The following is a 26,528-nucleotide window of genomic DNA, read 5'->3' on the forward strand; positions in this document are numbered from 1 at the left end:
TAAGATTTTGTTTTTGTTTGACATGTTCCATATTCTAGCTGTGAAGAGAGGTACGAATACCATGGAATGTAACTAAACACAATACAATATAATGCAATGCAATACTTGGAAGGGATGACTGGTGTAATTGGAATTTGTTCTACCACTTTTTACAATGGCACTTCATTTTGCTGCACAAATAAACTATAAATCATCAAATTCACTCACCTTCCTTTTATTAATCCAGAACTGTTCAGGAGTAATATTTTCGATTCCTTTCTCTTTCTTTATGGTTTCTAGAGTAAACAGAAATGGATGATCGTCGTTTTTGTTCTTCTTCCTTTTATTAGATTTTTTGCTTGCCTTATTACCCACGTTGCTGTTAGTATTTCGAGACATGCTAACACTTCGCTGGTTGACACTCGGGCTCTGGGTGGGGGACAAAGAAAAAAGCCAGACACAATCATAACTGCCTTTAATGGCATATCAATATAATGATGAAATCGGAAATATATGAAATTAATTTTAAAAAATTACGAATTATCATATACACAATGGTTTAGGCCCAGCTGTGATGTATGGAAGCCACAATGGGTTCAAATCCAGCCTATAACATGATGACTGTCCACTGTCAATGTAATGTTTTGTATTGTCCTAGGTGGGAGATCAATATCATGCTAACACCATGTCAAAGAAGTCTATGTCTACATCAAAAAATACTAGAATATATGGACTTATTTTATGACCCAAGTGATGAAATGCTTAAAGGATGAAATGAATGAATGAACTGAAATGGGTCGGGCCCTTTTGGTCCCATGCACATAGACCACTTAAGTAGGCCCCTTGTGTCCCAAATAACTGGAAAGTTTAGTCAAGTCCCGAAGCCTCCCTGAAGGTCAGGATAAAAGGAGAGAAAGAATATGTTTGAAATAATAATTTCTGTTAATTGGTCGATTAACTGGCTGAAATGACGAAATTAAAAGTACTTAATTTAAAAAAAGAAAAAAACGCACACGCGCGCGAGCACGTACATACGTATTATATACCAAAGAGATATACTGTATGTGCTTCAAAAGTGTTCATAAACACACAATGGTAAATCTAGGTAAGTCAAAACACGAAGCTTTAGACGAATCTAGGTGATTTGCAGAAAGAAGTTACATACTAACATATTTGCTACTACTTTATAGGACAGAAATTTTCTACTTGAAAAAACGTTTTCAGAAAGTCACACAGGGATCTGCAAAAATGTCAAAACTATTCTCTTGATGATCCCACTATAGGCAAAAGTACTATGCACATAAGATAATAGATGAATAAATGCAATGATGGAATGATTACTCTTTTTTTAAATAAAAATCTAGTAGTACCTTCTGGGATTCCAAGGTAGTGGTGGTGGTGGTGTTCGTAACCACACGAGAGGTACTTGTTGATCGACTACGTTTAACATTGTAAAGGTCATCATCAGAGTCAGAATCTGAGATCAGAGCTGGTACATCCATCTGAAAACATATTCCAAGAACATTTTCATTACAGAAGAAATGTGCATTGTAAAAAATAGTCAGTGTCATGAAGACTAAAAGTTTCATGCATATTGCAACAGTAAGTTATCATGTTACTATTTAAATACATTCTTATTTATACTGATATATTTACAAGAGACAGGAACTGAAATCACTCAATTGTAAGCAGTGCAATTTGAATAAGATGTATTAATTTTACATAAATTCCCATGGTAAACTACTTTTCATATTGCAATCGCTTGTAATGCCGATTTTCTTTTTACAAATACGTATGATATAATATTATCGGTAAATTAAAAACAGATTAGTCACTCGTAATGAAATCCAATATATATTATCAACATATAAAGAACCAAAAACACTACAAAAAGCCATTCAAAAGGAAAATACTTTATGTCCTCTTGAGTACAAAACAAGGTTTACAAGTGACTGTGAAAAACAGGTAATCCTATACAATGGATCTTAGATTATCATCATCTTTGACTATCATTGCTTCTAGTGTCATTCCATTCGCAATTTAATACCACTAAATTTGATTATCGGCGAATTCTACTATAGTCGTTTTTGCCAGATAATTTAAATGGAGCATCTCTCTTAAATTACCAACATTCATACTGTCTCTAGTATCCAGCAGCATGACTGTGTTTTGTAATACTATGAGTCACACAGCCAGACCTGGACTTCAGGAATTTACAATCTTCACAATAGATCATTATTATTCATTGCATCATCATCATCTTTTGTCATGTGATATAATCTTGTAAGAACTGTTATGGTCTACAAGAAATTTTCCACCCATCTCTTCATGGAGCATCCTACTGACAAATGAAAAGCTATTTATGGAGTACAATCACTCTTAGCAGCTAGAGTGATGTTTTATTTAATGCAAAATGTCTCCAGGAAAGAAAGTGCTGTGACTCTAAAATGTGAACCCAGTAAAGAAATTTAAATGTGTTACTTCTATAGAAGTTGAATTCAATATTACAATATTAGTAACTGAGACAGAATGAGACAAGTAAATTAATTGTTGACATAATCTACACATACAAAATTCCGCGTACAATGATTAGAATAATCATTCATAAAAAAAAAATACAAACTTAACAAAATTTGAAATCCCTGAAACGAAGTAATGGAAACAGAACAATATCGGACAAGTGCATTTAAGCCTTTAATTTAATCACAAAGTCAGTAAACATAGCATCTATCAAGTTTTTTTTTTTTTTTTTGTTAAGAGTCCAATAAGAAATGTAACTGATATAATTAATATTTTTTTTTATTAAATTAAATCAATGCAATAGTGTTGAAATATTTATTGTAATACATAATTTTGTTCAAACTTACTGCTTAAAGACTTTTTTTGTGGATTTTCTCCTATCATATTCACGTCATCCACATAAACAAATAGGTGATGTAATACGTTCAATTCCAAATCCTCTTTATTTTCCTGGACTTTCCTAACGGCTAGAATATGCGAGTAAATATGGTAGATAATTTTAAATCACGTTAAAATATCTGAAAAGTCTTCAACTAAAAGTATAATTTCTGTGAAACATGAACTTAATTTATGTAAAAAATTTAAAAAAAAAAAAAGTTTGACCAATTTCGAACAAGTTGCCTATCAAGCTTTTCTGACTGTAGTACGAAGGAGTGAGTGAGTATTACTCGTTCATTTTCTCAGTGCAGTTGAGTTTGGGGAGCTAATGTTATGTTGTGAATGAAGTCTAGGATCACAAGGGGAGAAGTGCGGTAGGCATTTCTGTACTCCACTCACGTATCTCAACAGCACAACATTATTAGCATCGAAACCTATCACAAGCATTTAGAAAACAAACAAGTTATAACCAAGTAAGTAGGCCTATGTAAGTATAGCATTCATGCATATCACACATGTGCTTATTAATGACAATCATAATATGTAATTAAAGTCACAAATAAAACACATGAGCACAACACTCCAAATGTTAAAATATAATACAGTGAAGCAACATCAATATAATAAAACGAAACTTACAGTGCTCTCATTAGGAGGACGTTCTGATGAAACTCTTATACCTGTGAAAGGACAGATCACTCAATGTTAATAAATTGTTAATGCACAAATAAACACAGCCTAGTAAGAATTTGTACAACCCTTTTCATTACATGTCTGATACTGTCCTATATGCAATATATCTTCTACTAAAATACCACACAATAAGGAACTTTGTAATATAAGCAATTCATACATAGTATTATTACTGTTTTAGAAATGAATAGTATTCATGACTCCAATTCGAAGAAGCAAATTCAAGTAAGCTACTATGAAGGATGTTTATGTAATAATACTTTATTAATGGCATAAATACTAGGTTAGTAGTTTTACATTGACCAGAATTCAGAAACGAACATTACTAAAGATTAAAGAAGGATAACATAGCAATGTAGGTACAGTCTGATCTTTAAGTCGCTCCACAGCAGTGGAATAAGTGAAAAGTGTAGTGGTAACCCTGGCTCTGTGTAAGCATTAGCGTGGACAACCATTCACAAATTATTAAAATAATAATAATAATAATAATAATAATAATAATAATAATAATAATGTTTTATTTTCGCTGGCAGAGTTAAGGCCATAAGGCCTTCTCTTCCACTCAACCAGCCTTAATCAATACAATACATAAATTTAAATTACAAATATTTACACTACACTTAAAAGGTTCTCCAGCAATATTCTTCACTACACATTTATTTAAATTTAGATAAATCTATAAGGTAAAGTAGTAACTTAATTTATGAGCTAATTTAATTCAATGAATTATAATTAATTTAATATTTGAGATAGCTAGTAAAATGATGAAAATTAATTTAATATAAGCTTACTAGGACTATGTTACAGGGAGAATATATATATATATATATATATATATATATATATATATATATATATATTTCTATTTCTATAATGAGAATATTAATGTAATTGCCATTAGAGGTTTTGTAAATCTATTTAGAGAAATTGATGATAATAATAATAAGAATGGAAAGATGTTAGTTTCGTTATAAGTAACAAATATTAATCAGCAATTCATCTGTTAAGTAAGAATTCATGTAATTTTGACCTAAATGAAGTTAATAATAATAATAATAATAATAATAATAATAATAATAATAATAATAATAATAATAATAATAATAATAATAATAATAACAGATCCACACATTTCATTTTATTATAGAACACTTCAATTAAAGTTTATTTTTTTTAGTAGGTTATTTTACGACGCTTTATCAACATCTTTGGTTATTTAGCGTCTGAATGAGATGAAGATGATAATGCCGATGGAATGAGTCCGGGGTCCAGCACCGAAAGTTACCCAGCATTTGCTCATATTGGGTTGAGGGAAAACCCCGGAAAAAACCTCAACCAGGTAACTTGCCCCGACCGGGAATCGAACCCGGGCCACCTGGTTTCACGGCCAGACGCGCTGACCGTTACTCCGCAGGTGTGGACATTAAAGTTTATTTTGTCACTGAATTTGTGTAATTTCTTACTGTCAACACATAAGAAAACACAGATGTAACAATATTATAGTCCAGTGACAACTAGAAGAAAAGATAATTGCTGCAAACTAGGAAACTATTCAACTATAATAGTATAACATTAACACTGTGAACTCAACGCATATCACTGCATTTTTGTACTGTGCAAAAATGTCACAATGTAATCAATCTTAACAAGGCAACTTTTCAGAAAAATTAAAAATACTGCTATAACAGTCATGTACATACTACGAACTAACTACAAGAATACATACTATCTTGGTCCTCTTCATATAGAGTCTGAAGGTAGTTCTTCAGATCGTAAGTATCAGCACAATTCCTAATTCCGTCCCTCAAGAATTTTACTGCTTTGGATTTGTGTCCTTGCCCAGCACAAGCTTTCGCAGCACGGAAATACCCCTGAAAGCAGAAACAATTAATTCTGCTTAAGTTTCACAAAATTAACTTGACTATATATTTTCTTTATCTATTTTTACTTCTAAAATTGAGGGACAGTCTTATAGGCGCAAACTTCATAAAATCAGTTGGTTTGGGAGGGAATTAAAAAATACACTATTTTATTTTTAATACAGGGCTCCTACACAAGACCTTTCCCGTTTCCAACACATGTAATTTACGTTCTATGAATCTGAAGTGCATGAAAATAGTACCAATGGAAAGAGAAACTCAAAAAGTTTAGTTCCTTACCTTAAAGTTGTTTAATGTGTCCCCCTTGATAACACAGCACACATCAAGCCTATAGCCAAATTCCATGTAGATATGTGGATTTACCGATCCCAAAATTTTGAGGTTATGTCTGTTCACCTTACCAGAAAGATGAAAAGTTGCTTTGTCAGAAAACACCACAAAACGAATAAATTCATCATCATTTTCAATTAAAGTCTGCATACTTATGCAGAAATTTCTTCATAGCACTTTGTCCTCTGGTTTTAGGGCTTGCAGCAATTGAAGTCAGTATGGATGAAATCGCAACCGCTTGAGAAGAATCTTGCCTTAAAATCAGTGTACCAGATACGGATTGTAGGACCACTGCATGGATCTGCACCAAACTTTGTTCGGTAATGCCGTTGCACATTAATAACTGACTGGTTCACATGAAAATCAAGCTTTTCTGTCCTCTATAGCAGCCATTTCGTCTCAACAATGAACAAATTTGTTTATATGCGCTATTATGAGGCAGTGTTACCAACAGGAAAACAATGTTGCCACAACTAATCTTTTTGAGTCCTTTTTCCATTGGCGCTCTTTTCATGCACCTCAGATTCATAGAACGTAAATTACATGTGTTCGGAACCAAAAAGGTCTTTTGTAGGAGCCCTGTATAGATATTTATACTGCAATTAACAAGTCCCACAAAATTAAGCAGATTATTCAAGAGTATGGATTATTCGCGTATGTACAATAATCTAAAGACCTTGCATCTTATGTGTAAATCATATGTTTAAAGGTATTTTATATGACTATTTCTTTGTCGTCTTCATCATGATTGCATACTCATACATAAAATGTTCTCGTTCCTAAGAATACAAATTATGAAGTTCCTTATATACCATACTCAGCTTCTATTATCAGGAAGAGAGAGATTCTTCTGTCATTGAGATTGGAGTCTCATCTGCCATCATTAATCTGAGATTATGAATGAATTAAGTATGTGCCTATACTATTTCTTAAATAGATATATAAATACCTGAAATCTGCCTAAAACAAAATAAATTCAAGTCCTGTGAGACTTCACTGTGAACAGATTTTACTGAACTACTATTCAAGCTTATATTCATTTCCACATACTACCTGTCATTTGAATGTCAAATTATGAACAATTAATTTTTATATCAATAGCAGATAAGCAAACAGTGAGTAATCTGCCATTGATAATTACCGATAATAGTGAATACAATGAAATTAAGCCATTTATTCAGGCTCTAGGTAGATTGTAAACTGATAACTGACTGATAAAGAATGTGTCAACAATTTTTCACTATCTGCATAAAATTACTTGATTAAATTTTAAGTAAACCAAACTGAAAAAGTCAGCATGGAAATATATTTTTAACTAAGTAGTAAGAACTGTAAAAGAGAGAATTATTTAATTACTTATCAAATAAGATGAAGTTAAGAAAACTAGGTAAAATGCTAAAATACAACGGATTTTAAAGAATCCAATAGTTTAAAAAAGAAAAAGAAACACAACTTAATATCTGAAAAACAAATACTAAGAATTTCGTTAGCTGTCATACTGTATGTTATAAATTCAGGGAGACAGATTTCTCAGTTGTTTGTAACATGAGAGAAGCAATATAGCACGACTAAACTTGGGTCAAATCTATTAACCACAATAAAATCAATTTTGCTACAAAGTCAAACATAAGTGACATGAAACCAAACTACGCATTAAATGTGACTCATTGTGTTTGGTATGGGCTGCTATCAATAAGCCAGAATTTTTCTTTTTAGTTATTGTCAGAAGCCAAGTAAATACATATGTATTCTTAGCAAAAAGACATCTTATGTGAGAGTATACAATCATGATGAAAACAAAGAATTCATCACATAAAAATATGTTTAAAACTATTATTTACACATAAGACGTAGCCTAAGTTCTTTATATTATTGTATATACGCGAATAATCCATGCCCTTTAATAATCCACGCACCTTAAGGAAAACGCCTCTTTATTTCTATTTATTTAAAAATAGTTGCCTAAATTCTACAATTCTGTTTCTTTTGAAAAAGCTAACTCCATTCTACTTAAAATTCTTAAGAGGCAGCCCTTGCTTGCTTTTAATAATAATAATAATAATAATAATAATAATAATAATAATAATAATAATAATAATAATAATAATAATAATAATAATAATAATAATAATCCTAGAAAGTTTCAAATTTCCATCAAGGTTTTCACTAGTAACAGAAAAGCCAAACTGTCCCTCACTGTTCACATAATAGCACAACTTTGTTCTGACTTTTAGAAACTTCGGTTTTTGCCAGCAAAAAGCTCTGATCACTATTAGTTTGTTGAAGACGCAGTTTATTTTATGCCAGTCAATGATACAGCCCCTCCAATAAACATATATTCACTGGAAAAAAGAAAAAATATATATATATTTTTATTTATTTATCAGAGCTTCCTCAAATTAGAGGCTGCCATTAGACAAAGCATACAAAACAATACAAGAACAAAATAGAAGATATATATATATATATATATAATTAGCTACTTTTGCAAAAGGTGTTTCACTAATATAATTAACTTCTTCTATTTTAATTTCGACATTTTGATAGTCAGAAAAAAAATATTTGTTGGTCTAGTGCTTACTGCTCACATTGAACTATGATGAAATGAAAATGCCCTGTTCACAACAAATGTGAATTCCGTTTGATGTACTGACAAGAGACAGATCACTATTGAATGCAAGACCAAAAGCTAGATGAGAAGATGTCAAGAAGAATTTAAAACATATGGAAATAAATAACTACCGTAAAACGGATATACTTTGCACCTTCAAGGGTTACTCTGCATCAGTTGTAAGAAAAGTTTTAACACCATCTGCTGAACAAGATTGTAAATAAAGTCAAATAGTTTTGTTATTGGTTGATAGATGGAACATAAAAGCATTGATTGATACATTTTCACAGACATTCTCTCCTTTTCGCTTCACTTCCTGTACCATACAGTAGTACTAAAATTCCATCTGCATCATTGTTGTGTGTGCATATTTTGGGGTAAGTAATGAAATTTCTTATGCTAATTTCATGGAGATTCTAAAATATCCCATTTAACTCCTAAATTCCCTTCCCTTGGAATATTTTTGTGTAATTTCCAGTTGATGTGTGTTTAAGATTTTGGGGATACTTTGCATCACATAAAAAATTATGCCAAGTAACTCCCTGAGCAAATACCATTGCTCCAACGATTGCCAAATAGAGGAGTCAATGAAGAGGTAGTAAATGGAGTATTTCTACAAGTTTTAGAGAACATTAGAATTTTTTGCACAGGAGGAAATGAAGTAAATAAAATGAAGAGGAGGAGGAAGATTGACATTCCTGCTGGTAAGAGTATTGCCCTTGTGCAACAAGCATCAGCACCTTCAACCAAAAAGAAAATGAAGGAGCAAACATTGGAAAACGGTGACTCAGAATCTAATAATGATGTTATATGCCTGGATTCATCAGATGAAGAAGACTGGGAGTCCTGCAGCTAAAAGCAACTGATGAGGAAGAGCTTCCAGAGTCAGCAGAACCCAGTTTCCAGCCAGTGAACCGCCTAATTGGGGCATTCGTGGTTGTTCGGTATGACTGTGATCTATATCCTGAGGTTATAGAAACCTTTAATGATGATGAAGCTAAGGTCAGTGCTATGAAGAAGGCTTTGGAATCATGGAAGTGGCCAAATCAATGTAATAAATTGTTCTATAGATGGAAGGATAGATCCACCAAAGAGATTGAGTAAACGAAGCTTGTTTCGAGTTCCAGAACGTGAAAACAGATTTTGAAATGTAATATACTGCTCCAAGTGTTCAGAGTACCATTTTAAATTGTGTTTTTGTAAGACTTTAATCAACATTTTCAGTTTTTACTGTCATTAAAGTAAATTTTGCCTTTAAACTGTTTATAAATAATACCCAGAATGTAGTGTTCCTTATATCCTCACCACATAGTTTGCATTCGATAGTGTAACATTACATTCAGTAATTTTATTAATTGAAAGTTACAAAAATATAAGCAGTGATGCAAAGTTACCAGTTAATAAGGGTTACTTTGCATCACTATTTAAATGATTATGCAATTTACATAGAAATCTAGTACAAAATTATATATATGCATTTCCACTAAACTAAAGGTCACTCCTAAGATGTTTCTTTGTAATTTGAAAAGTAGTATCTTCTTCTTAACAGTGTTCCTATTTACCATCTAACAAAGTGATGCAAGTATATCCATTTTATAGTAGTTAATTTTAGATGATTAAAAATGGAAAGCATTAATTAAGAAACTCAAAACATATAGATCTAGATTATGAAGTACTTGAAAAGAATTAGCACGTGAAAAATTGAACTTCGAATTCAACAGATAAAAGTAAAACTGAGTAAACTTAATAAAGAGTACATGCACAAGACAAGCACACATTTCAAGAAACTCAATAAACAGAATCCTTAACATGTTTCTGCAGTTGCAAAAAGATCAAAAGAACTAATCACATCAAGTGGATGAATGTGATTGCTGTGGTGATGAAACTTGTTTCTATATGTCTTGATGTAAAACTTCAGGAAGTAAAGGTAAATTCGAAAATAATGTTAAAGTTGCAGAAACAACCTGAAAGAATGCGAAAATAAATTGTTAATCCAGAGAACGAAACACGCAAATTTCTTGATCTATTTCAGTGATAACAATATGGTGATTTCATATTATTATTATTATTATTATTATTATTATTATTATTATTATTATTATTACTGTTGTCGAATCCCCAAGGGAAGTAGCCCTAGGACTATAATTTTACATATAAACAGACACATAGACAACTAAAGAGAAGAGTCTCACTTAGATTTAAGAATATTACTTCCTACAAAGTCTTAAAGAAAGTGATACAATTTTTAAACTCTTTTAAGCAACAATGTTTTAGAAATACTTTTGTTATAGATGATGTGAAAGTTATATTGAACATGCTAAGATGAGTCTCTAGCCAGATCTTTGTGTTCCTGTAGTGGACATTCAAATAAAATGCAGTCAACTGTTTGCATAGGGTGTTTGCAAGGATATGAAGAGCCGTTTGGACTGTCAATTCTGAAATGTTCATATGCCAAGATTATCTATTCTCTCGTTCCCCGTATTCTCCACATGACCACGTACCAAATCTACACATACATCGAAGTTTAATATCGACAGCAATAATTGGATTAAGGTTATTTTATTGTCAATTGTTGCGAGTGCTAGTTGACAGTCGCATAAAACATGTACATTACTCAAACTATTTATACTCCATTCTAATGCTTTCTTCAATGCTGGGAGCTTCATCAGAAATATTGTAAGCACTGGTGAGAGACCATATTGTTTGTAGATTATTTCAGAGTCACCATCATGAACAACAAAAGTACAACATACCTTTGCAGAATTCTTGTTGTTATTAATTGCTACTTCAGCATAGTATTCTGCAAGTCTGAACTCGTTTCTTTCAAGATATGCTTGTGCTAAGTTGCTATTCAGATGTGGATTTTCTTCGTCCAATTGTAGTCCTAAAAGGAAAAATTACTCATACAAACAGAAAGCCATCAAAATATAAATCAATAAACAAACAAATAATAAAGCTACCAAAATATAAATCAATAAACAAATATGTATGATTTGAGGCTTTCACGGCGTTGGTTCGCTAATATGTTTTCGCGGGATATCAGCCGAGTTAAGATTTTGGAATGCTCCAAGCTTTCGACTGCTATCTCTGCAGCCATCTTCAGGGAAGTGATGTCCGAACAGAAAGTCGAAAGGTTATATAGATGTTAGGCTGTCTCAGGTGAAACGGGATTGGTTGGCGGATCGGCCAATCCGGGGCCGGGAATTGTCATCACTCGTAAGCTCCGCACCTCCCAGGATTCCTGCGTGAAGTTTGGCGGGCGGCGAGCCCTGTTCCGCCGGTTGGAATCGGTTGCCGTCCTCGGTCCGTGATCTTCATGACCTTGATTGTAAGAGGGCCTGAGTTGGTCTAAGGCCGGTGTCCATGCCTGACTGAGCTGGAGTCCACTGTCTCTGTTAAAGTTGTTTTTCTCCAGCTTGATCTCTATGGCCTCCTTGATTGTACGATCCCAGTAGTGGCTTGATTTGTTAATGACCTTGTTGTGGTCAAACAGTATTTTATGCTCCTTTTCTATGCTGTGTTGCGCCACTGCAGATTTTTCCGGGTAATACAGCCTCAGGTTCCTCTTATGTTCTTTGATTCTGTCTTCTATTGTGCGGCCAGTCTGCCCTATGTATACTTCGCCACACTCGCATGGAATCTTGTAAATCCCTGGAGTCCTTAAGCCCTGACTGTCTTTAACCTGACGTAGATGACTCCGGATTTTGCTCTGTGGTTTATGGATGGTTTTGATATTTACCTTCTGGAGGATTCTGCTTATTTTGTGTGACACGCTCCCGCAGAATGGAATGAAAGCTTTCTTTGTCGGTTCTTGCTTGCTGTCTAAGTCTATTGCGTTACATCTTGTGGTAACTTGTTTGAGGGCTTTGTTGATGTCTCTCCGGCTGTAGTTGTTTTGTTGTAGTGTTCTACGAAGATGGTCCATTTCTGCAGGCAAGTTGTTGATATCGGAAATGACTATGGCGCGATGTAGTAGACTAGTCAGGACGGACTTCTTCTGCGAAGGGTGGTGGAGGCTGAGTGCATTCAGGTACAGATCTGTGTGCGTCGGCTTTCTATACACGCCATGTCCGAGAGTACCATCTGCTTTCCTGTGTATGTGGATATCCAGGAATGGCAGTGAGCCCTCTGACTCCACCTCCATGGTGAACTGGATATTCGCGTGGATGCTGTTGAGATGTTGTAGGAACTCTTGTAGCTTGTCTTGTCCGTGCGGCCAGACCACGAAGGTGTCGTCTACGTAGCGGAAGAAGTGGCTCGGCTTGTGTGTGGCTGAGTCTAGGGCCTGGTGTTCGAAGTGCTGCATGTAAAAGTTAGCAATAGCAGGTGACAGCGGGGAGCCCATTGCCACGCCGTCGGTTTGTTCGTAGAACTCACTGTTGTACGTGAAGTAAGTAGTAGTCAAGGCCAGTCGGAAGAGTTGTAGAATATCATCCGGGAATTGTTCCGCTACCAGTTCAAGAGCCTCTTTTATCGGAACCTTTGTGAAGAGTGAAATTACATCGAAGCTCACTAGTAGATCTGAAGAAGAGAGAAGAGATGTCTGCCGAATAATCAACACAGCCAGACCACCCAAACCCAATATCACGAGGAATGAATGACTAGCGCTCCGGGAGCTACGTAAAGATGAGAGTATAGTCGTTCTCCAGGCCGACAAAGGAAACGCTACGGTGGTGTTGGACTCTTCAACGTACCACCAGAAAATTGTTGAACTACTAGCAGACACGACCTACAAGAAACTGACACGTGATCCCACTAACAGGATCATAAGAAGAACCACCACGCTGCTGAAATCTTCCTCGCTGCCTGCCGAGGTTATAAAAGTTCTACTACCACACTCGGCCACACCACCTCGGATTTACGGGCTCCCCAAGATCCACAAACAAGGGCTACCATTACGACCCATTGTTAGCACCATCGGGTCGCCCACATACCACCTGGCCAAGCATCTAACCAACATGCTCCAACCCCTGATTGGAACGTGTGAACATCATGTGAAAAACTCTACAGAATTTGTTAGAATTCTGGAGAACATCAGAGTGGTCCCATCAGATCTACTAGTGAGCTTCGATGTAATTTCACTCTTCACAAAGGTTCCGATAAAAGAGGCTCTTGAACTGGTAGCGGAACAATTCCCGGATGATATTCTACAACTCTTCCGACTGGCCTTTACTACTACTTACTTCACGTACAACAGTGAGTTCTACGAACAAACCGACAGCGTGGCAATGGGCTCCCCGCTGTCACCTGCTATTGCTAACTTTTACATGCAGCACTTCGAACACCAGGCCCTAGACTCAGCCACACACAAGCCGAGCCACTTCTTCCGCTACGTAGACGACACCTTCGTGGTCTGGCCGCACGGACAAGACAAGCTACAAGAGTTCCTACAACATCTCAACAGCATCCACGCGAATATCCAGTTCACCATGGAGGTGGAGTCAGAGGGCTCACTGCCGTTCCTGGATATCCACATACACAGGAAAGCAGATGGTACTCTCGGACATGGCGTGTATAGAAAGCCGACACACACAGATCTGTACCTGAATGCACTCAGCCTCCACCACCCTTCGCAGAAGAAGTCCGTCCTGACTAGTCTACTACATCGCGCCATAGTCATTTCCGATATCAACAACTTGCCTGCAGAAATGGACCATCTTCGTAGAACACTACAACAAAACAACTACAGCCGGAGAGACATCAACAAAGCCCTCAAACAAGTTACCACGAGATGTAACGCAATAGACTTAGACAGCAAGCAAGAACCGACAAAGAAAGCTTTCATTCCATTCTGCGGGAGCGTGTCACACAAAATAAGCAGAATCCTCCAGAAGGTAAATATCAAAACCATCCATAAACCACAGAGCAAAATCCGGAGTCATCTACGTCAGGTTAAAGACAGTCAGGGCTTAAGGACTCCAGGGATTTACAAGATTCCATGCGAGTGTGGCGAAGTATACATAGGGCAGACTGGCCGCACAATAGAAGACAGAATCAAAGAACATAAGAGGAACCTGAGGCTGTATTACCCGGAAAAATCTGCAGTGGCGCAACACAGCATAGAAAAGGAGCATAAAATACTGTTTGACCACAACAAGGTCATTAACAAATCAAGCCACTACTGGGATCGTACAATCAAGGAGGCCATAGAGATCAAGCTGGAGAAAAACAACTTTAACAGAGACAGTGGACTCCAGCTCAGTCAGGCATGGACACCGGCCTTAGACCAACTCAGGCCCTCTTACAATCAAGGTCATGAAGATCACGGACCGAGGACGGCAACCGATTCCAACCGGCGGAACAGGGCTCGCTGCCCGCCAAACTTCACGCAGGAATCCTGGGAGGTGCGGAGCTTACGAGTGATGACAATTCCCGGCCCCGGATTGGCCGATCCGCCAACCAATCCCGTTTCACCTGAGACAGCCTAACATCTATATAACCTTTCGACTTTCTGTTCGGACATCACTTCCCTGAAGATGGCTGCAGAGATAGCAGTCGAAAGCTTGGAGCATTCCAAAATCTTAACTCGGCTGATATCCCGCGAAAACATATTAGCGAATAAACAAATAAATAATAAACATACACAAATGCACGCACTCACACTCTCTCACATACTCTTTCACTGTCAAAATCATGATTTCATTCAATTTTGCCTTACAGGTCAAATTTTGAACACATACTATATAAATAATTATGTCATATGAGTTAATTCAATCCTCTGTATAACAAGAAGGCCTGGCAGTGTCAACACTTTATGCATTGTGTTGGTACTTTTATCCTGAGTCTGGTAGGTTGTGGACATGAAAAATGAATATTCTAAAAAGCATAAAGAGCATTAATTTCTAAAACGAAGTATAAAGCATAACAATAATCTTCTGAAAAAAAAAAAAAAGCATACTAAAGCAATATTCCATTAAAAATATATTTAAAAGAATTTACGAATTTAATATTTCTGCCAATAATGCGCATTTTTTGATGGTAAATAAACAATCGAAAATTTTGCAATAATAATAAATAATGCGTAATACAGTACTGCATCGATTATCCGAAACAATTGGGTATTCAGATAACTGACTTTTCGCATAACCGATCATTTACGAAAACAAATTGTACCGATGTCATAGGAGGAGTATGAAACAAAGAAACACTGATATTATACACAAAACTGCATATATAGTATATATTTTGTATCACACGTTTTACATATAACACAGAGAACTGACTAGCATAGTTTGACAAGTTCAAAATTGTCATTAAAGTAGGCCTACAATTTAGGAAAAAAGTCCCAGGTTTTTTTTTTTTCTTCAGAGCTGAGACTGGTTTTTTGCTGCTAAATCTCGCAAACAGAGCTAGCGAAACTTCTACATGGCGCACGCACAAATTTGAATTTGCCGATTAGAACACTTTCCGTGAAGCAATGTTTCGGCTGCTCGGTATTCGAATAATCGATGCTCTACTGTAATATCAATTTTATCTTCTTTATTGCACAATAAAACGTAAACTGTTTTTTACAATGCCAGGAGCATAACTTTACAGAAAAGTATATTTTCTTTTAGATGCCATGAATGTAAAGGGGCAAATAAAGGTATAGCTGTTTTCATGACCTTGAGACCTAGAATGAAGTCATGTGGTTGATGCAATGCTCTGGACCACCTTACACACCCACAAGAAACTCAATACTCAATTCAACAGGAGACTAAGTGGATCCCAGGGCTGTGAATATGACAATAATTGAAATTTAACCAAGAAAACATTTAAAGACAGTTGGCTTCAGCAAATCTTTAGTTTGAAACATGCCAAAAAAAATAAAAATCGATAAATACAGCACAAAAGATTCCAGAGTTTCCCACAGACCACTTTGCGACAGAAAACAAAAAACTATACAGAAGCATATAGAAAGTAGACAGTATAAAACAAGAAAACATGAATTCGAAGTAAGTGAACTAGTTCAGGTATAAAGTTAACAAATACTACTCCACTACTCCATATTCGGAAAAAAAAAAAAAATGTGACGGCATATGACAAATTTTGAAGAAAATGTAAAAGCATTCACTTCTGCATGTATTTCACTTCCCATTTTCATTGGAACATTTTATGGCATTGAAAGCAATAGCTACACATATATCATACCAGCACTCTGTAAAATCACCCTTAGAAGATATTTTCTCAAGTGTGTTGAACATGATTTAGATTTAACTAAATCAAAATAGAAAGAAAGTGGCATGTACATAGCGGTTGATGAGGAAAAAAAGATTATAAAGCGGTGAGTGTGCTTTTTGCAACATTATGTAATTTTAATGAGAAGTCTTGTCTTGGGAAAACAATTAGTGAAATGCTGCAATACAGGGATAATAGTAAGAGTTGGTACTTGATACACTGAATCATAGAATTCGTAGAAGTCAGTTTGTTGTTTTAATGTCCAATAATGCTCCATACATACATGCTGTAGCATATGATTAGTTGGAGTTGCACATAGATTCCTACATTCTGGTTATTGCACCCATATAGCCTTTATCTTTGTGTAGAAGAGTTTAGAAATGGTTTGAAACTCAATGCCCAGTTCAATGCAGCCATCAAGACTGGTTAGACGAGAACTCCAGCCAGGAGAAAGATATGGTTGGATTACCTGAAGAAGGACTATCTGTTCAATTCCTGTGATAACTCACTGGGGGACGTGGCTACAGGCAGGGAAATACCACAGCATGAATTACAATGTTATGAAACACTGGATCAATCTAGAAGAGGAAGAGAGCAGTGGTGCTAACACAATCTGGAAAAAGTCAACTGAAAATGGCTTCAACTTAGAACATTACCTGCTGTATCTGATGGAAATCTGTAAACAAAGATTTTTAACTTAAATAATATAGATGCAACATAAGTTAAAATTCTTTTATATCTTATTGTAATGGTACACAGAGATCGTTCAGTTTAAGAAACTTATGGAAGGAAATTAAAATTTGTAACCGACAGCCAATATTGACACATTTCTTCCATTGTTATTAAGTATGAACTGAGACATTTTTCTAGAACATCCTGCTGGAAGAAATATCAACACACACGTCAAGGCTATTTCCAAATAAAATGTAACCCTGTCTAGCTCTCTCCTTCTGACAGAAACATTCAAGTAAGAAGACAATATTAAGTATACTCTAAATGAAAGCAATCAATTTCGCCATCTTAATTGGATTTTTAATCCTAAAAGGTGATCAACATAAAGAAATTGTGATGCCAATTAAAGACGTCAGCATGTGTGTGTGTTGAAGGACATAAAAATGTTTCATTTGTAATTATAACAGCTTAAATATTACTGTGTACAGAAAAGTATCAAAAAGTTTAAGGAAACGGGTTAGTGATTTGGGGTGAAAAACCGATATTTTATTTTGTTTTTCAAAAAAGTAAAAAATTTGCTCTTTATATATATATATATATATATATATATATATATATATATATATATATAGACACACACACACACACACACACACACTACCGGTCAAAAGTTTTCGATCAGCTATGAAAACAACTATATACTTTATTTCAATATAGAATCACATCGGAAAAACTAAATGGACCAACAAAATAAATATTTTCTCTCTCTAGCATTATGATATGATAGAATATTCAAAACGAAATCCGTGTTTTAACCACAAATCCATAGTTGTGATAGGTGATCGAAAACTTTTGACTGGTAGTGTGTGTGTGTGTGTGTGTGTGTGTGTGTGTGTGTGTGTGTGTGTGTGTGTGTGTGTGTATATATATATATATATATATATATATATAGTCGACTTCCAATAATTTAATTCGCGTGTGATTAAATCGCCATCTTTTTTTTTTGAGGCGGGAGGGAGTGACGAAGTAACGTCATTTCCATTTTTACTCAATTTCTCCCTCTTAGAAAAATATGCGATCTAAAATCAGAAAAAAATAATAATCCTCTTAGAAACAATGAAAGATAACAAGATAACAGATTATTTTTGCCAAGCTACAGAGTCTTATGATATCTTTCAAAATTTGTGTTTCTTGTTTTAAGATACTATCCCACTGCAGCACTGTATAATATTTTATGTTTAAAAATTTTTTCAATATTTCACATTCTGCATTCAAAGTATATTTTAGTAATTAAACCTGTTTACTAGACTTATGATAATAAAAAAAATTTTACGGCTAAATCGCAATTTTCGATACTTTGCGGAAGTTTGTGCATTAATTACTGAATTATCAGGAATTGACTGTGTGTGTGTCTATATATATATATATATATATATATATATATATATATATATATATATATAGTGGAATTATCTCTGCAGATAAGCCCTTCAAATGATCTCTCTAAGTATGACGTCAAATGTAATTCATACATATTTTTTTAATGCAGTTTTCTACAGGTTAAGATTTTTCAAACTTTTTCCCTGAAACTACAGAATCTGTTTAATTAAATTTTTTACAATGTTTTCTGCAACATGTGTTCTAACAAAGTGGACCTACAGGTTAATGAATATCACACACATAATGTAAGAAAAATATAAGCTTTGTTTTTTCATTTTCTGTTTCACTGAGAATGAAAAATTTAACTGAATACATTGAAATATTTATAATTTGAAGCATACACAAAGAGGCCGATGTGATACAAAATATGAAATACTGTAACTATGTCATTTTCAATTTCCTTCTTACATCTCTTGTGTATCCTGTGAATTACAATGAATGTGAAATAGTTCCTACTCTACCAAATCAGTTTCTCTGATTTCACAAAAGCCTTTTATCAATAAATTGTACGTGTGTGTGACAGAGACAGACAGAAAGAGAGAGCTATGCCACTAAAGTGTATTGTCTCCTTTAGAAGGATCACGTAAACCTGTGTTTCCCAATCTGACAATACCAAACTCCCCAAAAGGGCGTTTTTTGATTTTCCGGGGGGGGGGGGCAGTAATTTGTTAGGAGAGAGTAGTAGGGTGTTTAGGTTTTTATGGATATTACAAGATTAACTTTAAGTTAATAAGAGTCAACAAAATATTTAACACACATATCTTTAATTATTTATGTTCTATAATTTTGAGGTACGTTTTGTTACTTACTAGTATATTAAATTTAGAAATATTTAACACTAGCTAAAAGCACCCAGCATTGCCTGGGTTTTCCTTTTTACTTCAGACTTATGGAGATCTCGACAACTCAACTGTAGAAAACCAAAACGAATTACTGTCTTTACTAAGCTTTCCTCGTCCCTAAAGATGAATCTTTACATAGTGTCACTTACATAAATTAATGACCTTCTGAGCCAAAACGCTTGCCAAGATTAACACAATTTAAAACAATTTGGTTTATCAGCTTCAAATCAATTTTAGCTTTGTGAACTTTTTATACAGTTGTAATAAAAAACAGGCCTTTCAAGTACCTATGTTTCAATTACTGAAAAAATAGTGAGGTACACCTTCTGCTCATTAAGTTCTACTGTATGAGAGAGAGAGGGAGTGGCCAGGTCTGTGACTCAAGTGCTAGTGCGCTGATCTTCTATCTAGGCAGCCCAAGTTCGACCCCCCCAGTCAGGTTGTGATGGAATATGCTATGAACGAAGCAGATGTTGCAGAGGGTTTTTCTCGGAGTATCCCTCTATCATTCCACTAACACTCTCACCTCCCCCTCATTTCATCCATCATCTGCAATAGTAAAAATAGGCTGGGGTGAAGTCTTGGGCATAGTACAGATTTTCGATGTTGATATAGAAAGGGTTTGGGGCTTATCTGGCTACTCATTTGCGGACGGGCCCTGGCTCTATTAGGGGCTCTGGGGTTTATCAGGCTACTCATGTGTGAAGCAGAGCCTGGCTATATCTGGGGCTGAGGCAGGATTGTCCACTTATCAGCATCAGATTCAAGAATGCTACTTAGGCCACCTGTTGGACTTGGACAATCATTGCATATTATCAGTTGCACAATGGGCCAAAGCATACCTAAGCATATAGATCCATCCCCGGGTCTCGCCCTCATAAAGCCAAGCCATATGTGTGTCTGTGTGTATATGGGCACATAGATACACTTAAAAGTTTTCTTTCTTTGGATATATAACCTGAAATCATTTTATATTTTGATACTCAAGAGATATTATAAGGTTGCATGAAACATTTCTATGGAAGCACTGTATGGAGTGATGTGAGAACAGAAAATTTTCTCCCATATTTTCCAGAAAATTTTCTTTCTCACTAAATTATTTTGTTTGCTTACTTGTTTACAGCCTCAAAGAGATTCAATGTATTGCTCACTCAGTATTCTCACAGCCACTAGCTTATCAAAGTGAAACATTTGATGGTTGTGCCAATATCAACTCTAAAACAAGCCTCACTATCACACACACACGTTTGCTTTATCAATAACATTCATACTGCTTAAGAAACAAAAACTGACGTATAACATTTTCTGAGAACTAATCTAATCTAAATTTTCACAACACTATATGCTTCATATGGGACTGATATGTCTATTATTTTAAAATAATTAGCTACTTTTAGCTGAGATAAACATTAAGATGCTGTGTGGTTCAAGATTCCCTGGTTTCATTATAGCTGTGGACTCTCCACTTTATTTTTGCAATGTATTCGCAGCTAGTCACCCATAAGCCATAGCAAGCACGAAATTCTACACTATATGGAATTTGTTCTATGATTAACTCAGAAAATTGTTTCATACATTTAATTTCCAGGTCAAATTAATTTATAAATCCTGATCCATTCTGAATTACACGTGTGCAGCTTTCATGTGATTATGTAATACAAAAAAATATGCATTGTGTAAATAATATACATCAGTATAATTTCATAAAACTTGGAAAAATCAATAAACTAAAAAAAACTGCTTAAAAAGGGAGACATTTTAAGAAAATGTATTATTACAGCATATCAGTAGAATTATAAATTCAGCAAAATCAATAACCTAAAAGCTAAAAAATTGCTCAAGAGGAATAGGCCTATTTACCATTATATCAGTAAAACTTGGCGAAATTAGTAAGTTGAAAAGATTGATTAATAAGAGAGAATGTTTCAAGAAAATCTATAATTATGCTATATCACTACAAATATAAAACTTAACAAAATCAATAAGCTAAAGAAATTGCTTAATTTTTTCAGAAAATTCTCATTACTAACTGTATGTCAAGTAAATTCAACCATTTTTTTTCACTGATGAATTATTAAATTATTTATATAAAAACTTCACTGCGTTAATATTTAAATTATGGTGTTATTTTACCTGGTGGACTAGTATCAATGTAATTTCCATTATTCTCTGAATTCTGATTGAAATTACATCGAAATTAGTCCAGCAAGTAAACTAACACCATAATTTAAACATTAACAAAGTGAAATTGAGTGATTATATAAGTGTTAAAATAGTGTAATCAAGAATGAGAAATCGTTTTTTTTTTTCTATAGCCATACAAATTAAATTTTCAATATATTGAACAATTTATGTTTTTAATGTTCGTTTAGTTACATTAAGTCTACAATGAAAAAAGTATCATTTTATTATACAATTAATACTAAACACACAGTTTTAGAATAATCACTTTTTTCCAGTTTACTGTTGAAATAGCCTTAAGGCTGGTATTCATAGTCGACACTTTATATCACCACTTTGCAAAGTGATACTTTTGACGAAAGTGGCTCTTTCATATTAGTGGTATTCATATACGATTGAAGAAGTGCACTTCACAAAGTGTCACTTTATGCCAGCAAAATGTAGAGTTACAATTTGGTTGGTAATAGAAGTCCCACAATGCCTTTCAAAACAAGTTAACAAACAATAACAAATTAATGACGTATAACCTACAAATTACAATGCTTGTGATTTGAATTGGGAGCCTAATTGATTGCGCGAGGAAGAAAATATATATTTAAAGTTGTTTTATTTCAGTTTCTAGTTTTTGTTGCCGATAGTTTAGATTATTTCAGTCAGTTCAGATATATAACATTTTATTAAATAGTTAGTGATACTGCTGGTGAAATTAGGTTATGTTTTGTACAGTACATAACTGATCCATTAATTTATATAGTTAGATTAGGTTCTGTACATATCTTTTTCATTGATTTATGTCGCTAAGTTAGATTTTGTATGTATCCGTTCCACTGATTTATACAGTTCGGTTAGATTTTTGTAGCCTACATAGGCCTATCTTCTATTAGTTTATATAGTTAGGTTAAGTTGGACTGAGTAGGTTAAGTTTTGTGTATAATCATTAAATTTATATCGTTAGGTTAGGTTTTATACGTATCTGCTTCATAGATATATCGTGTTATTTCCGTTATTTTCATTTTTGTCTTTTTCGTGAATAGTGAAGTAAAAAAAAAAGAATGAGATAAACACATTACTACTGCTATTATTATTATTATTATTATTATTATTATTATTATTACTACTATTTTCTCTCTCTCGTTTCCATTATTGCTTGCTCTTCAAGAATATTTTTAATGTCAAATGTTTCTACAATGCAAAACAAAATAGGCCTAATAGTATGAGATCTCTTTTCATGGTGAGGTTATGACTGCACATGAACTAGAGACGGTAGATGTATTGCTTACGGGCGTGAAAATATATATTACCGGTATCAAAACAGTAATGATTATATCAACATCATGATAAATCTTATCTCAAAATACAGGTAGTCAACAAAAATCAAAATCATTTTAAACCCAATCTTAATTATGGAATCTGCTTAGAAGGCAGGCACGTGAGGTCTCTCAATACTAATTTAAGATAATTATGCCTTCATTAGATTGAAGTTAGTTTAATATTATTTAAGTTAAAAAATTCGTTTCAGTAATAAAAAATAGGTTATATAGGCATATCTACCTACATATCACTTCATCAAATTGAGGTTATAAATATACGAATGTTACTACAGAAATACCTTAACTTTAATATTATATATATTAATGTATGGTACATATCTGTAGCATAGAATTTTAATGCAGGCAATAACTGTATTATTGGAGGCACTGGCAAACGTCTATTATTCGTTTTTGTCAACCAGTCATCGAAAATATAAGCAATTTCAATAAGTTTCTTTATCAAATCGGAACAGTTTTTTTTTAATTCTATATCATTATAAAATTCCATGGGATTGTCTTTAGGCCTATCTCTAATTTGTACATTGTCCACTAATTGTGCCATCTCTTCCACACGTTCTAATAATCGACAACTTCCAAGACGTCCGCCATTTTTATACAAAGTGCCACTTTCGGCTCAAAGTGTGGTCGGAACTACACTTTCATCCAAAGTGTTCCTTTGCACCAAAGTGTCGACTGTGCAACGGAAAAGTGATACTTTGCGTCTTCCAAAGGACACTTTAATCGAAAGTGTCGACTATGAATACCAGCCTAAGTCTCTCTCAGTGGGCCCCAGAATTTTCAATAGACAAATGCAATGTACAACATGAAATGATAATTTAAACAGAATGAATACATGGTACAAAATACCATAAAAAGGAAAAACAAACCTACTGTCCAATTAAGAATACTTCAAGACTGATAGTTCGTGCGGCAGGGAGACAACTATCTGAGTAGATGGTCATATAGGTCTAGAGCAAGTAGTAAAATCCAGGATTGCTGTCTGAGCAAAACATGTGGTCTGTCAATGAACAGTAGATTTCTGTGTAGTGGTCGAAGTGGGAGACATGTCATAATTCTTATATAGCTACCGTAATTAATGTTATGTATATGTTTACTTTTGCAGTCGAATACAAGTCACGTACTGAATTCTATTATTAAAAAACTCTCTTATTTCTTCTTTTGTCACTTTAATAAAAGAATTTAAGGCATTTTTAGACAAAAATATCTGAGGGAAGGGCTATGTAAACAAAAGTTAGCTCTACCATTATTATATGGAGTGTGGTGGAACTCGAATTATTGTTTTGACAAGAAGCCATGTGATATAGGAATTGTCCTCAACCAGCATACAATAAATGATTGTGTGCACCAGTGTTACAGATCACATCTTTAGCTTTTCCTGAGAGATGGCTGTATGTCGTATTCTTTGTGCTATTATAAAGCAATCTTTTTCAATTACTTAGGCCCAATTGTATTATTATCCAACATGTTGGAAGAGAGGAAGAAGGGCTGATGGAAATTCACTTGCCCAAAAAATATTCAAGAATGTCAGGCACAGAATTATAATTGCTAATTCACTTACGTGAATTCGGGTGCTCTGATTTAAAATCAAAAAAGGTAAACAAAATAGGTAGTTTACTTCTCTCATCATTATTACAGTACCTACCACCCACATAAAATTCTGTGATATTGGTTCAACTTGTACTGATATTGTAATTTCAACACAGAGTCTTATCTTTCACTGCTGCATGGATTCCAGATTGTTTTTGTAACAAGCTCTTGCAAGCAGCTGGCAATGCTGTTTCTCTTCCACATCAAATAACAATTCTAAAGTATTTTTAGTCAGTCAGTTGTAATGGACGGAAATCATATACAGAGGTTTTGGATTGTTTTTGTTTAAGGTATTAAAAATATAAAGCAGCAACACAAACAGTGAGCAGATTTCTTCTTAAAAACAGAAAATCATTCAAAAGCTGAACACAAATGGCTTCAACATCATACCATAAGTTACCATACCTCGTTTGTAAAAGTCTATTGCAGCTGAGAAATTTTTCTTCTGAAAAGAACTATTTCCTTGTTCCCTCAACTTTTGAATCTTGGCTTGTATACTCATCATTTCTAACGACAATCAATGTCAATACAAACACACCTATAAAGATAAAATTATTTTCTGTAAATGATAGTCATAAATGAATATGAAAACTCTATAGCTTCAAGCAATAAAACAAAAAAAAAATATGTTATCTGGGATAAATGGTTTAAATGACTTCTTTAAAAAATTGGGAGATGGAAAAACTGTAGCAATGATTGACCGAAGAAATTTTGAAGTCCAGACAACAGTATACCATGTGCAGACTTTTGGAGAAGAATTAAGTGTCCAATGCAGGCAACGTCACAAAATGCTTTATAACAGACGGTATAAGGCACATGTGCAGAACAAATGTATGAAATGGAAATTAAGAAAATATTTCCTGTTGTGTCCCTTTATCAGTAGTAGTTGTTATTTAGTCAACTGCCCGAAGACAGGTTTGAACCTCATAAGTAACACCAATACCTTTATCAGTTTTACTCCTTAATTAGAAAACGAAAAGATGTCCTGTTCCAAGAAAGAAATCCAAAAGTGTAAGTTGAATGTCTGTTTCATTTGAGAAATATAACATTACTATATTTTCAAAATCGGGAATACAGCAATTTGTCAACAAAACAGATCTTGCATCACTGTAATTTTTTACAATATCTCACCTTTTACATGTAATCTTACGAATTGTATCCTATCATTCTAAGAATTCTGTCTTGTCCATCCTCAAAAGTGGTAAATTCAAGTTTATCCACAAAACATAGTAAAAAGCAATAATTATTCACGAGTATGTTTAGGTACTGATACAGCCGAACCTGGTTGTATTGCCTACTCCATAAAGTAAAAAAGAAGAAAAAGAATATGAAGAAAATATTTCGGTTTTCTCAACAATTAGTTCTATTTTTAATTCTTCTAAAATTTCATTTCCCTTCTAGTCCAAAATAAATTTACTTTCAGCCTGTTGTCATTTCGTTTGGGAATCCAGACTTCACTGTCATACAAGAGATTGGGAAATGAAACTGTAATGAATGCCTTCACTCATCTGAAATATTTATGGATTTCAGTATGTTCAGTACTCCTACTATTGTGTGAATTTCGTATTTTTATTAAAATCTTTTTTCATATTCATATACCACAGTCTAATTAATTAAAATTCTATTCTCCTCTTAAACACTTATGCTTTACTGTGATTTTATTTAATACCAGATCCTATACCAAAAATATTGTATTGGATTTTTTCGGTTATATCTCCAGTCTGTAAAATGTTTCAATGTAGTTTGTCTTTTGAATCGACAATTAAAATCCTGATCATCTGCTAACAGAAGTGTTTATTAGTGTGATGCTTGTTTTGCAAATGAGGTTCCATTTTGAATCTAGTTTCGGCCTGTGCTGAAAACCCAAGACTGAAAAATCTGAGGTAGTCACATGTAATAAATATCGACACATGCATTTTTTCTGTCA

General features: G+C 34.1%; 1 protein-coding gene across 6 annotated transcripts in view; it reads right to left on the bottom strand.

Annotated features, from left to right (window-relative positions):
* The window catches only part of LOC138710746 (E3 ubiquitin-protein ligase TTC3-like), a 107,851-nt gene that overhangs the window by 74,570 nt on the left and 6,753 nt on the right, over positions 1–26,528 (bottom strand). For 2 of the 6 annotated variants that reach the window (XM_069841836.1, XM_069841835.1), the window contains exons 2-7: positions 25,007–25,139; positions 11,145–11,275; positions 5,297–5,441; positions 3,517–3,557; positions 1,350–1,481; positions 208–408 (exon numbers count right to left, since the gene is read on the bottom strand). In XM_069841836.1, the coding sequence (XP_069697937.1) occupies positions 208–408; positions 1,350–1,481; positions 3,517–3,557; positions 5,297–5,441; positions 11,145–11,275; positions 25,007–25,106 (750 nt within the window). In that variant the 5' untranslated portion in view covers positions 25,107–25,139. Of the gene's footprint in view, positions 1–207; positions 409–1,349; positions 1,482–3,516; positions 3,558–5,296; positions 5,442–6,729; positions 6,868–11,144; positions 11,276–17,017; positions 17,127–25,006; positions 25,145–26,528 lie in introns of those variants that run through there. The other 4 variants (XM_069841838.1, XM_069841839.1, XM_069841837.1 and 1 more) reach the window with 4 other exon arrangements.

The sequence above is a fragment of the Periplaneta americana genome, chromosome 12, assembly GCF_040183065.1.
Source record: "Periplaneta americana isolate PAMFEO1 chromosome 12, P.americana_PAMFEO1_priV1, whole genome shotgun sequence".
Lineage (NCBI taxonomy): Eukaryota > Metazoa > Arthropoda > Insecta > Blattodea > Blattidae > Periplaneta > Periplaneta americana.